A 14,298-nucleotide genomic window follows, 5' to 3' on the forward strand; every position below is an offset into this window, starting at 1 on the left:
GATAAGTAAAACTCAGTAGATTAGAATAATTTAAATAACAGGAAATATATTGCCAAAATGTGTCTCTTTATATATATATATATATATATATATATATATATGTATATATATATATATGTATATATATATGTATATATATGTATATATATATACACACACACATATGTATATATATATATATACACACACATATATATATACACATACATTTCAAAAAACACTCAGTTGTATACCCCAACTAAATAGATAATTTCAGTAATGTCCTATTCTCTTGGAATTCTCACACACATTAAAATATATCATTAAAGAAAAGAAATAGAGAAGCACTTACATTTGTACTATGATTGCTTCCACTAACACAGATGACATCTTGCTTTTGAATTGTGAGTACCTCTTTTGTGAGTTTCAATCGGATGTCAAAAGCATTTTCAGACCCTTCATCATACAACAGTGCTATACCCGTTTTAGTCTGCAGAGAAAAAGTTAAAATGCAAATTAAATGGTTGGTAAGTAATAAACTCCTTTACAAAGATATCTTTCACTGAAAAAAAATGTGGGATAAGCTTATAAACATCCTCTTCCTTGAATTTTAAATTGAACACACAAAAAATTTTAAAATAAAATAATGTTTTATTTTTAATAGGATGTAAATAGAATTACATTTCATTATAAAATCCACTAATGAGCTTTAAAGACAATTGTGGGTATTCTTAATGTGTTATAACTAATAATGATCAGGTAACTCATATTTCAAAAACACTTTTTTCTGTATGTTTTAACTTCAGCCTAACTTTCTCTTTCTTTCCTCCTCCTTCTCTATATAGAGTTGGCTTCAGAGTCAAGGTCCCTGTGCTTAAGTACAATCTCTGATATATACTAACTATGTGGAACTTGGTAAAACAAAATCTCTCAGTAACACAAATAGATAAGTTGCAGAGCACTTGCTAATAACCATCATCATCATTTTACACTGTTTTAAGGTTGGTTAGGGCTTGATATGTGTTATATTTTGTCCTTATATCAAGTAGGGAAGTAGATGCTATTATCCTCATTTTAAATATGAGAAACTAAATGATTATATGATATGTTCAAGGTTGCACAGCTGATAAATTTCTGAGGCAAGTTTTCAAATCAGGTCTTTCTGAAAACTAAATTCAACACTGTGTCCACTGTAACACTTAGCTAATATGTGTTTGGAAAAGAGAGGTTCCTCAGAGGGAGTTCCATACATTTATAAAATCATAGGTGAATTACAGAAAATAAAGTAAAATTATAAAATGTCAGAGCTGGAAGGTACTTAGTCAAACTCCTTAATTTCACAGTGGTAGAAAGGCACAGAAAGAAAGTGGATTCCTAAAGGCTAGAGATATAGGTCATCCATCAAATTCCAAAGACTAAACCTAAGATGGCAAAGTGAAATCAGCAATTTTACCATGTTCTCCCATCCCACCTCTGAAAACAACTTTAAAATTGCATCAGACTGAATTATGGGGAAGATAAGAATAATAATTCATGTCATTTTTTCTGGTATGAGATATGTCAGAAGGACATATTGAGAGGCTTATAGACACTGGGGTGGGTTTAAAGAGCTACTGACTGTTGGCCTTGGAGGCTGTAGCAAGGGCAGGAGTAGTAGTAGAAGCACCCAAAATGCACAAGGTTGTCCTGGGTCAGCATTGTGGCTGAAAACCTGGGGAGGGGAGGGAGAGAGAGAGACACAGACAGACACACAGACAGACAGACAGACACACACACACACACAAACACACACACAGACAGAGAGACACAGAGAGACAGAGAGAGAGTGAGACAGAGACAGAGAGACAGAGAGAGAGAGAAAGAGAGAGACAGAGAGAGACAGAGAGAGACAGAGAGAGAGAGAGAGAGAGAGATTATAGGCAGTCCTCTATAATATCATTGGGTACAAGTCTGGGCAGTTTTTGTGAGGTCCATCACGTGGTATCAAGTCACATTTCCATGATGGAGTGGGGTGATTGTGGTTGTGAGGGAGCGGAGGTCCTACCTGAGTACATAATGAGTACAATCAGAGTCCATAGTGGAGAGTAACAGTTGCTCTCTTAAGAGAACAAAGGCTCCACCTGTGCCAGCAGCAGAGCACTGACTAGAAGGATAATGACTAGACAAGACTCCAGATTATAGCACTTTGCAATCATTTAAAACATAACAGATTTTTAAAAAATTGTCAACTATGAAAACAGCAAGACATAAAAGCCAGAAGTTCAGGTTAGTTGCCACCACCACCCCTCCCAAGAATTAAGCAGAAGGGGACAGCTAGGTGGCACAGTGGAAAGAGCACTGGCCCTGGAGTCAGGAGGACCTGAGTTCACATCCGGCCTCAGACACTTTACATGTACTAGCTGTGTTTGACCCTGGGCAAGTCACTTAACCCCAATAGCCTCACCGAAAAAAAAAAAAAGTAAGCCAAAGACTACTCCAACATAAAGACAAAAATCAAGAAAAACGTCGGAATAAATGGACAAATAAAGAACCTGACCATAAAGAACTACTATGACAAGGAAGCTCAGGACAAAAAATAAAAAGAAGATCATGAGTTGAAAAGATCTATAGGCAAATCCTCAATGGAAGTGATGCAGGTTGAAGACAATTCCAAAAAGAATTTGTAGAACAGCTAACAAAAGAGCTAAAAGAGCAAGAGTGATTTTAAGTATCAAATATGGTCCAAAGTATCAAATATGAACAGTAGGGAAAAAATTGGGAAAAGAAGTTACATCAACAGAAGACAATTATAAAAATGGAACTACTAGCTTGATAAAACAAATTCTAAAGAAAATAACTTCTTAAACATCAGAATTGGACAATTAGTAAAAGAGGTAGAAAACAATGAAGAAAATGCCTTAAAATGTGATTTGACCAAGTGAAATCTAATGACTCTATGAGTCATCAAAAATAATAAAATAATATCTAAAGGGGAAAAAAGGAGACGAAAATGGGAAATAATATCATATGAAAAACAATTGATCTGGGAAATAAATTACAGAGAGATTGTTGAAGAATTATTTTACTACTTGAACTCTATGATAAAAAACATTAGTCTAGAAATACTATTTCAAGAAGGCATAAAGGAAAACCCCCTATGTATCTTAGAACCAGAGGGAAAAGTAGAAATCAAAAGAATACAGTGGGGGCAGCTAGGTGGCACAGTGGATAGAGCACCAGCCCTGGAGTCAGGAGGACTTGAGTTCAAATCCAGCCTCAGACACTTGACACTTACTAGCTGTGTGACCTTGGGCAAGTCACTTAACCCCAACTGCCTCACCAAAAAAAATAAAAAAAAAATAAAGAGAAATAAAGAATACAGTGATAATCTCTTGAAAGAAATTCTAAAATGAACTACCAGGATTAGTATAGCTAAATTCCCTAGATCCTAGGTAAAGGATAAAATACTGCCAGAAAGAAGAAATTCAAGTACTGTGAAGTTACAGTCAGGATCACACAAGATTCAGCAGCTTTCACACTAAAGGATCTGAGGGCTTGGAATATGATATGCTAGAGGGCAAAGGAGCTAGAATTATAACTAAGAATAACCTAAACAGCAAAACTGATTATAATCATATGAAGGAAAAATGGGCACTTAATGAAATAGAATACTTTCAAATATTCTTGATGATTGATGTTTTAACGATCACAGTAATATTGCTTAAAGTATTTAACTTCAAGATTGAGCTTAATTCTTCATTTGCTAACATATTGAAAATATTTGACCCTATGCCAGATATCTCCTTACAGTTCCTTCTTAATAAATCAAAAAATTCATGGAGAATTACTTGAAGAAAATGATAAAACTAAGCAGAAAACTGGAAATCAGTTTACCTTCCTCCCATATTTCACAAATGAGGAAACTGAGGTGTCAATTCCCAGAATAATGGGTCTGTAGAGTCTCTTCTGCCTCTAATTTATGCTACTATAATTTGGAGTATTGTGTCCAGTTCTCATCTCTGAATTTTAGGAATAACATTGATTAGCTAGAGTGTATCTAAAAGGGAGCATCTAGAATAGTCAAGGGTCTCAAGATCATGACCCATGATGGATGGGAGAAGATACATGAATGTTTAGCCTGAAGAAGACTTAGAATGGTTTTGCTATCTATCATAAAGTGGAATAGATTGCCTTGGGTAGTAGTGAGTTCCCCTTTATTTGAGGTCTCTGAGGAAAAGCTGGAAATCTCTTCTTAGGTATCTTGAGGATGGGCTTTTTTTTTTTTTCCTTTCCAGGCATGGGTTGGAATAGATGGCCTCCGATCTTCTTTCCAACTATGAGATTTTGTTAAATTATGATTTCACTTTTTTATTACTCTGTTGAATAATTACATAAAATTGAAACAAATTCATTTTGAAAGAATATCATCTGAATAAATCTCTCTTCATATAATTCCTCTGTTATTATTGGTTAATAAATGCTTAGGGTTAAACTAGCCAGGATTTAATTATTAACAAATAGCTTATCTGATGTTTTGTTGATTAAAGCTAGTTTTCATAAGAAATGTAATTCTGCACTCGAGCATTAAGATCAAAATGTGTCAAAATTCTAATAGCCACTGCCAAAGATAATAACCATAATATATTCTGAAGTGATCCATAACTTCCCCTTATTTTTTGACTAAGATCAGTAATCTTAATTGTAATATCAGACCTTTATATCTACTTTTAAGTTCATTTATATACAGAATATAGAGTTTAATTTTTTCACTACCTCATGTTTTCTAATTTATCTATACACATATCCATGCACACATATATGTATTTATGTATGTGTATTTTATATATTTATATATATGTATATATAAAAATATATATGTATATATATAATTTCATCACCACCCACTCAAGTCACACTGTACAATGACCATACATTGTACAGTATACACTTCTGGTTTTTGGGAGTTTGGTGAAAATTGGGGTTAAGGGACTTGCCCAGGGTCACACAGCTAGTAAGTGTCAAGTGTCTGAGGCCAAATTTGAACACAGGTCCTCCTGAATTCAGGGCTGGTGCTTTATCCACTGGGCCACCTAGCTAGCCCATTTGTTTTGTTTTGTTTTGGACACTGTGCATTTTTTTTTTAATTTTCGGGGCAATGAGGGTTAAGTGACTTGCCCAGGATCACACAGTTAGTGTCAAGTGTCTGAGGCTGGATCTGAACTCAGGTCCTCCTGAATCCAGGGCTGGTGCTTTAACCACTGCGCCATCTAGCTGCCCCACAGTGTACACTTCTAAAGTAGATTACAGTATATGGAGATCTTAGTAGCCCCATATATTTACCTAATTGTCTAATTAGGATAAAATCTCTTTATGTCTATCCCATCACTATCCCATTTAAAAATAATTTTTATTTCTTTCATTTTTACAATTTCTCCCAGTTTTACTTCTCCTCCCATATAACATTCTACCCCCATTCCATGTGACAAGTAATATTTAAGAAAAAAATCAGAAAAATATTAATAAAATAAAAAATGTGAAAAATGTGCAATGTACCACAACTTTGGACCTCCAACCTCTGTAAAGGTAAGAGATGGGAGTGCATTCGCATATTTCATTAGCCTTGATGGACCAAGTTAATAGGACAAGGATATCTACTGGTGTGTTGGTAGACATTTAACAACTGACATGCAAAACTCACTTTTAGCATTATTATGCATTATTACTGTCATCTCCATTACTTTATGAATTATTACTGTCATCTCCATTACTTTCTTAAAACTAAATAACAGCAAAAAATCAATTAAATTAAGTACTGATTTGTAGTATTTGCCAATTGAAATTATCACACTGAAAACTACCTGTCTGTTCTCATGAGTTAGGTTGAGCTAAATCCAGCTCTACCCTTGTTATAACTATTTGGTTTGCTTTGGAATTTAATGCCATTATTTAAGGAAAGATTTAATATCATTATTTAATTTTTTAAATTATTGTTATTGTTAGTTCTAAATTATTTTCTTCACTCCACCACCACCCCCCATTGGGGAGGCAAGAAATATCATAGCTATTTATACAAATGAAGCCATGCAATACTTCAACATTAGCCAGTATATTTTTCATGTCTATTATATGAAGCAAAATGGATTCTGCAGGTAGAAAATACACTTAGTATACTTTTTAAAAGGTAAGTCAAAATAAAAGCTAATACTTGTAGATGATGTTGGGGAAGGCAGTTGGAATGAAAAAAAAATGCAGAGGTAAAATTAACAGGACATGATTTTACAGATGGGGGTGGGAGGAGATTTAAATAAAACAGATTTCAAGAACAGGTAAATTGTTATCATTGAGGTTGTGATAGATGATTTATTGGACCTCTTTTTTATTTCAATTAGTATTCATCAGTTTGATATGATGGGATAGTGATTATAAGTTTTGACAGCAGGCCTCAGAGCTATGAACTGCTGGTTGTAAAATCACTTGCATAACCATAGGAAGTGAACTAGAGGACCTCCACCCTTGTTTTTCCTTGTTATGGTGACCAAGCCCAATGTGGTATAGGTGACTTAATTTCATGGAATGCTCCCCAGCTATTTTTTCCCCTCCATAAATTGTCAACCCTCTGTTGCCTTACATGGGCAGATGACCATGAGCATTTGGCCAATGAGTGACCCTGGTAGCCAGACGGTGTCTTGCTCTTATTGTGGCCCATCAGTCTATGTAAATGTTTTGAAGTCCACTGATCAGCCCAACCACATGAGCTTGTTCATCAACTTTGGTAAGACCTCCTGGAAAATGGAAGATAGGTCTGTTAAGGTCTACTCACTAGCCCATTTGTCAACCATTGTGATTATTTTGTGTAGACCCCTTTAGAGTGTGAAGGACAAAATTTATCAACCAATGAGATTTTATATTTTTTGTCTATTTCACTTGTATTGTCCAGGTATAAAACACTATAAAAGTAAGGTCCTGGAGGCAGGATCTCAGATTGTGAGGAAGATCTGAGGTTCACTTAATTAGAGGAGACAATGAACACTTTTAAAAAATGCCATTGGCTCACAGCTTTATTTCAGTGGTATTTTTCTTGCAGAGTGGAGAATTTTTTGTATATTTATTTATTTATAATTTTATTTTCCCAAATTGCATGTAAAAACAAATTTTGACATCAATTTTCATAACTTTGTTTTCCGAATTATTTTCCTCTCTCCCCATCCCCCCAAGAAGTCAAGCAATTCAATATAAGTTATACATGAGTAGTCATGCAAAACATTTCCACATTAACCACATTGTGAAAGAAAACAGACAAAAACAAAATTTCAGATAAAGGAACTAACAGAAAATTGTGCTTGAATCTGTATTCAACCCTGAGTTCTTTCTCTGTAGATGGACTTTATTTTTCAAAAGTCCTTCAGAGGTGTCTTGGATCACTGCATTGATGAAAATAACCAGGATTTGGATTTTGAAATAAAGATTTGAGAATAAACATTAGAGAGTTGAAGCTATGATAGAAAGTGAGATGACTGAGAAAGAGAACATGAAAAAAGAAGACTGCCAGGACCAAAGTTTAGGCAAAACTCAAAGACATGCGAGGGGAAAAGAGAAAGAGAATGAGCATACAGAGATGTGTTATACAATAAGAATCAGAAGAGGAGAGATCATCATAGAAGAAAATGTACTCAAGAGAATAATTTATTGCAGGCTAACAGAAATGGCACTAATAGGTCACTGGTGAAGTTTGAAAGATCAGCTTCTTGGGAGAGAGAAGTAAGATTGCAAGGCCTTGAGGAATGGGTGAGCAGTAAGGAAGTTTATTATATTGAGGGTTTAGAACTACATTTATAAGTTGTTGTTTTTTTCTTGGGCAATGAGTGTTAAGTTTCTTGCCCAGGGTCACACAACTAGTAAGTGTCAAGTGTCTGAGGCCAGATTTGGACTCAGGTCCTCCTGAGTCCAGGACTGGTGCTTTCTCCACTGCACCACCTAGCTGCCCTAGCTGCCCCCTATACGTTTTATTGTTAAAGGAAAAAGAGGTATGGTATATTAGATCAATTATATAGAAGGATCAAGGAAATTTTCTTTTTATACTTAACTCCAAGAAACGTAGACACATAATCTTTCTTCAAACATTAAGTCAAGGGTTTTTAACTTTATTGCGTGTGTGTGTGTGTGTGTGTGTGTGTGTGTGTGTATGTGTGTGTGTGTATTTATCACAGACCCTTTTTGCAGTCTGGTGGAACCTATAGCCCCCTTCTTAGAATAATGTTTTAAATGCATAAATTAAAATAATAGTGCTAAAAGGAAAAAGTTTATGTTGTATGGCTTTATTATATTCGTACATACACACACACACACACACACACACATATATATATATATATATACATATATATATATATATATATTTTTTTTTAAATGTCCTGAAACCCATGTTAATAACTCTTGCATTATCCCATGGAGAAGCAATTCAACTTGATCTACTTAGACCTAAAATGCAGAACTAAGAAAAATGGGTAGTTGTTAAATGGAGGCATTTTTTGGCTGAATAGCATATAGAACATTCTAAAAGTTCAAGCTATCTAAATATAGACTTAAGTCCTCCTTTACTCCTAGCTCCATTTAAATGCAATGGCATAAGGAAGCGAATAAGGACAATAGGAGGAAGCAAGGGACCCGTCCTTCACATCCCCTACAATGAATGCAAATGTAAAATCCAGGTACCATCTCTTTGCTCAAGGTCACACAGTTGGTAAGATGCATAACTGGTTTTCTAAACCAGGAATTTTAAACTTTTTTGTTCACCTCTCTATGAATATTAGATGAGTTTGTATATGTTTAACATAAAGTGACTCAAGAGGCTGACATAAAATCCAATGGTCTGCCTTTCAATGAAGAAATAACAATTACGTAGTTTTTAAAAATCCAGGTTAAAAAAATGAAACTGGGGGCAGATAGGTGGCGCAGTGGATAAAGCACTGGCCCTACATTCAGGAGGACCTGAGTTCACATCCTGCCTTAGACACTAGACACTAGCTGTGTGACCCTGGGCAAATCTCTTAATCCCAATTGCCTCACCAAAAAAAAAAAAAAAAAAGATCAAAAAAGTTTAAAGACCAAAAAATAAAAGGTTAAAAATGAAGAGTAAATAGCCCCTATCTTTCAGGTATTTCACAAAGAAAACAAAATACTACTTTTCTTTAGAGATTTTTATTTCAAATTAATGAGTAAGATGTTCCTTTTCAGCCAAAAAAGTGACAGCTTTGAGAAAAATGGTAAGAGGTATGAATTTAAAATCATGTCATTGATTAAAAACATATTAAATTTTATTTTTTAAATTTTGACACACCCACACCCATACACACACACACACACACATACACACAGAAATGCTTTGTTAAAAAAAAAAAAAACTTAACCATTCTTGCCTTTCAATTTGTAACTAAAGGTAACACTATCATAGGGTTCATTTACCTACAAATGCTTTGAAACTGAAAAATAGAAAGCCATATTTACCCACAAAGAACAGCAATGCCACTGTATTACATAAATGTGAATTCAGTTATACAATGTGGTGGTGCATTCCTCAAGTAGTGAAAAGATTAAAAATAACAACATCTATGTCCCTTTTTTTTTCCTAATTTTTTTTTTAGAATCACAGACAAAGAACTAATAAATAAAAACAAAATTTCTCCAGTTATTAGAGAATACTTCCCAGGAAGTCACTTCCCATGAATACCATTTGCCTTATGTGTGTGTGTGTGTGTGTGTGTGTGTGTGTGTGTGTGTGTATATGTGTTTTTTTTTTTTTTTGGTTTGTTTGTTTTTGTTTTTGCAGGGCAATGAGGGTTAAGTGACTTGCCCAGGGTCACACAGCTAGTAAGTGTCAAATGTCTGAGGGCAGATTTGAACTCAGGTCCTCCTGAATCCTGGGCTGGTGCTTTATCCACTGCGCCACCTAGCTGCCCCCTCATGTGTTTTTTTAAAAGAAAGAGCTAACTTCAATCAATGTTTTAAAAATAAAATCGTTAAAAGCATTAGCTTTTGAGAGTAGCTAATTTTAACTCAGCATTGATTTTTATATTTTTTCAGTGTCAAAGAATATGTTGATAAATCAATGGCATAATAATATGACTTTAATTATGAATTAGAAAGTATGAATGGTTGCATTTATTTTGAACTCAATAAATGAATTAAAATGTTTTTGTTGAGCTACTTTAATATATAATAAACAAAGTATACTAAATAAGTACCTAAGCAACTAAATACTTAAGTTCCTAATGACCTACTTGACTATGTATCTAAGTATGTGACTAAATATCTAAATATCTTTTTTCCTTTTAATGGAATATTAAGATGTGTGGTTTTATTGCAATTTGTAAACATTATAAGGCTAAATTTTATTTATATTCCTTAAATTTCAAATCTGAGAAGCTTACTTTGCTTTGCCTTCTAACACTAATCATTTTAATGTGAACAGTACACATGGGACTTACTTAATATTGAATTCATATATTTGAATTTCACATATAGCAGACAAAATGAAGCACTCATTCACAAAGGCATTTCCTAGGAGAGGTATTTTTATTAAGCATTTGGTTTTTGCTCATTGCTTATTGATTGAGTTATTTACTAATGCAAACAGAAGGAACAACGACTATGTACCACCATTAAGTACACAGGCTATTAACAGCAGGAAAATTCAAGAAGAAAACTGCTGCTCCTTCTCTTTAAATTCCGCTGTTCCATTAGTCTGTAGCCATGAGTCTCATGTCCAGATGCTTTTCCCAGGCACTGTGTGATTTTCTGTTTACAATCCATTCCTTTTTTTTACTGTTTTTTTCACCAATTTGATGGCTATTGTCACTGGCAGCTTCTGAATTTACCTCATTCAGCCTTTCAGTCCTGGTTCCTATGGCTTCTTCTAAAAGTGTTAGAATTTTATCCAGTTGTTTCACCATGAACTTAGCATCTTCCTTTGTGAAGCACATTGGTGGTTTTAATTTAAGAACATTCCTACAGGGACCATAAGCACTGATAAATATTCCTCCTTCTTTCATCTTATAGATGATATGTTGTGTTTCAGCAGTGGCAAGGGTCCTTTTCTTTTGGTCCTTCATTAAGTCAATTCCAATAAAAAAGCCAATGATGTTAATATCCCCTATAATGGATGTTTTGGTTCTCGCTTATTCAGTAACTCAGATAATTTCCAACATGTGTGGCATTTCCTTGGAGATCTTCCTTTTCAATTACATCCAGGATAGCCAAGCCAACAACACAGGACACTGGATTTCCTCCACAAGTGTTAAAATACTCCATTCCAGAAGCACTGAAGGCTTCTGCAATTTCTTGGGTTGTCACAACTCATGATAGTGGTTGACCACTGCCCATTGGTTTGCCCATAGTAACAATGTCTGGCACAAAGTCTTCAATATGCATTTGAAAGTTCCCGAAAATGTTTCCCTGTTCTACTAAAACCAACTTGAACTTCATGAGGTATAAATACAGCCCCTGCTTTGTGAACATATTTTGCCACTTTCTGGAAGTACCTTGCTGGTGGAAAGACTTGGCCTCCATAGCAATGCATAGACTCAGAAATAAAGGCAGCAATCTTCTGCCCACTTTTCTGGGCTTCTTCAATAATTTTCTTCACCTCATCTGCATAGCTGAATCTGGGTGGTCTTCCCTATCTATATCTTCCTATGTAGGTTTCTAGACTTGGTGTGCCATGCACAAATTCTTACTTCACATCTCTGTACTTTTGGAATTTATATGGACTGATTTCAATCAAGGAAAAAACATGGCCATGGTAAACATGGTCAAGTGTGATCACGTCTTGGTGATCTCTGTATTGCTGAGCCAGGTGTAAGGCAGGATTATTTCCTTCAGATCCTGAATTAGCAAAATAGCAGTTTCTCTGGCAGAATTTTAGAAGGGTGCTTGGCATACTCAACAATGCAATCATGGCAGAATTTGAGGATTTGTATTTAACAGTTCCATCTGTCATGGTAGCCTTGATTACTTCTAGGTGGCTGTGGCCCATGTGAGTGACATTATTGATGCAGCCCAGGTATTTCTCCCATTTTCACCAAACATACTTACCCCAGGCCCGAACTATCTTGATGGGATGGCCCATTGTGTTTTTTCCAGAGCAGGATGGTTTTGGCTTTGCTGTACAATTCACTGATATTCCTGACACTATTGGGGACTCAAGCACTTCTGCTAAGTGTGAAGTGATCAAGTTGCTTTGTCAAGGTCCCAGAACTGGCACATGTGAATGGATTCTGGTGCCTTTCCAGCTCCAGCACTTTGAGTCAGACCCAGTTTCCAGCACTTACTTCCCTTGGTATTCTTCTTCATAGTCTTCACAAAAGTAGTTATTGTTAGCTCTCCAAACAGCCTTCTGTTGTAGGTTAATGATGGCATTTAAATACCTTTTATCTTAAATATCTAAGTACCCTAATAAGTCTTTTATAATACCGAAGTACCTAATTACTTAAATGTATCAATAAATAAATAACAAATTGCCTAAGTAGTTAATTAAAAATTCTTAAGTGTCTATTTACCTAAGCACCTAAATGTATAAGTACCTAATTGCCTAAATGCCTAAGGGATAGATAAAGCAATTAATCATCTAATTATATAAATATCTAATTAAATATGTACCTAAATACCTAGTTCTTAAAGGATATGATCATCTAAGGACCAGTTTATTTAACTTATTACATAAGTACCTAATTATAAGTACCTATGTACTCAAATACCTAAGTAAATAATTTAAAAATTGCATAATTGCTTAAGAAATAAATTATCAGATTAGCTGATTATAAGTACATAAGTATCTAATTGCCTAAGTACTAAACTGAGGAATGGCTAATTACTTTATTACCTAATTATCCCAGATCATAATTGCCTAAGTACCTAGATTCTTAAATACTTATATTCAAAACAATTCAAGTCAGGGTAAATACATCCAAAAAGGTTTAAACACATTTAAATTAATTTATCTAGTTTAAGAGAGTTCAAACTGATTGAAACTGATTTAGATTGATTCATACTGGTTTCAACAGGCTCATACTTGTTTGAAGTGGTTCAAACTAGTCAGAACGAGTTCAGACCATTCAAACTATTTCAAATTGGTTAAGAAAAGGCTAAGTTAATAAGTGGTTACACATGTAACTACATATTTAATTATGTTATTTCAAAAACCTAATAGCATAAGTGCCTATGTAATTAAATACCCAAGAAAAAAAATTAATCACCTAAGTTCCTAACTGCAGGTACATTTAATTACTTAATTAAAAGGATGGAAATACCTAATTACATTTGTACCTAATTAAGTAAATATTTAATAAATGAATGCCTATATACTTAAGTGCCTACATTCAAATCAATTCAAATAGGCTTAAACTCAATCAATTAAATCTGTTCTATAAAAGTTAAATTGAACTTAAACTAGTAAAAATTGTTTTAATTTGGTTTAGACACATTGGGATATATTTAATTAATTTAGACCAGTTCAAATCAAGTCAATGCTGCTTAAACAGGTTCAGTCAGTTTCAAACTGGTTCAATACAGTTCAAAGACAATTACCTATTTACTAAAATAACTACACATTTAATAACCTAATTACAAGTACCTAATTCCTAAGTTCAGGAGTATATAAGTCTCTAATTAAGTAACTCAATAGCTAAATTGGTTGGTTGGTTGTTGTCATTTATGCTCCAAGAGGACCAAAATGACATCACTATGTCAAGGCAGAGCAAGCCAACTGACTGATCAGGTCAATATAAGCACAGAAGTCTCTAACAAAGATTGGGCACAAATATTCCACATGAATATTTGGAGTTGAGATGTCTCTATATTTGTGCATCTCATCATTTCTACTGCAATTCCTTGCTCATAGAGGACAACATCTTCTTTGATCTGGGCATGCTATGCTGAGCAGGCCTGTGCCAGTATCTCCAATGTCTCACAATTGATTCCAAAGTTCTTCAGAGAGACTTTGGGAATGTTCTTGTATCCTTTCTTTTGATCTCAGTGTGAGCACTTGCCTTCTATGAGCACTCCATAAAATAGTCTTTTAGGCAAACAAAGGTTTGGCATTTGAAAAATGTGCCCAGACTATCAGAGTCATGCTCTCTGCGGTAGAGTTTGAATGATCAGCAGTTCAGTTCAATAAAGGACCTCAATATCTCGTACCTCATTTAGCAGGTCATCTCAGAATCTTCCTATGACAATTCAATGGAAGTGATCCAGGTTCCTGGCATGGCATTAGTATACTGTTTAGTTTTCATAGGCATACAACAATGAGGTTAGCATAATGATTCTGTAGACCTTTAGCTTTGTAGG

The 14,298-nt window shown here is 34.6% G+C and overlaps 1 protein-coding gene and 1 pseudogene across 1 annotated transcript in view; both read right to left on the reverse strand.

The window, feature by feature from the left end:
• SNTG2 (syntrophin gamma 2) overlaps window positions 1–14,298 on the reverse strand; it is a 612,266-nt gene that overhangs the window by 400,919 nt on the left and 197,049 nt on the right. The window contains exon 2 of the mRNA XM_043985274.1: window positions 332–469. Coding sequence (XP_043841209.1) covers window positions 332–469 — 138 coding nt within the window. The remainder of the gene's footprint in view (window positions 1–331; window positions 470–14,298) is intronic.
• LOC122742462 lies at window positions 10,695–12,042 on the reverse strand (annotated as a pseudogene).

This window comes from Dromiciops gliroides, chromosome 2, assembly GCF_019393635.1.
Source record: "Dromiciops gliroides isolate mDroGli1 chromosome 2, mDroGli1.pri, whole genome shotgun sequence".
Taxonomy (NCBI): Eukaryota; Metazoa; Chordata; class Mammalia; order Microbiotheria; family Microbiotheriidae; genus Dromiciops; species Dromiciops gliroides.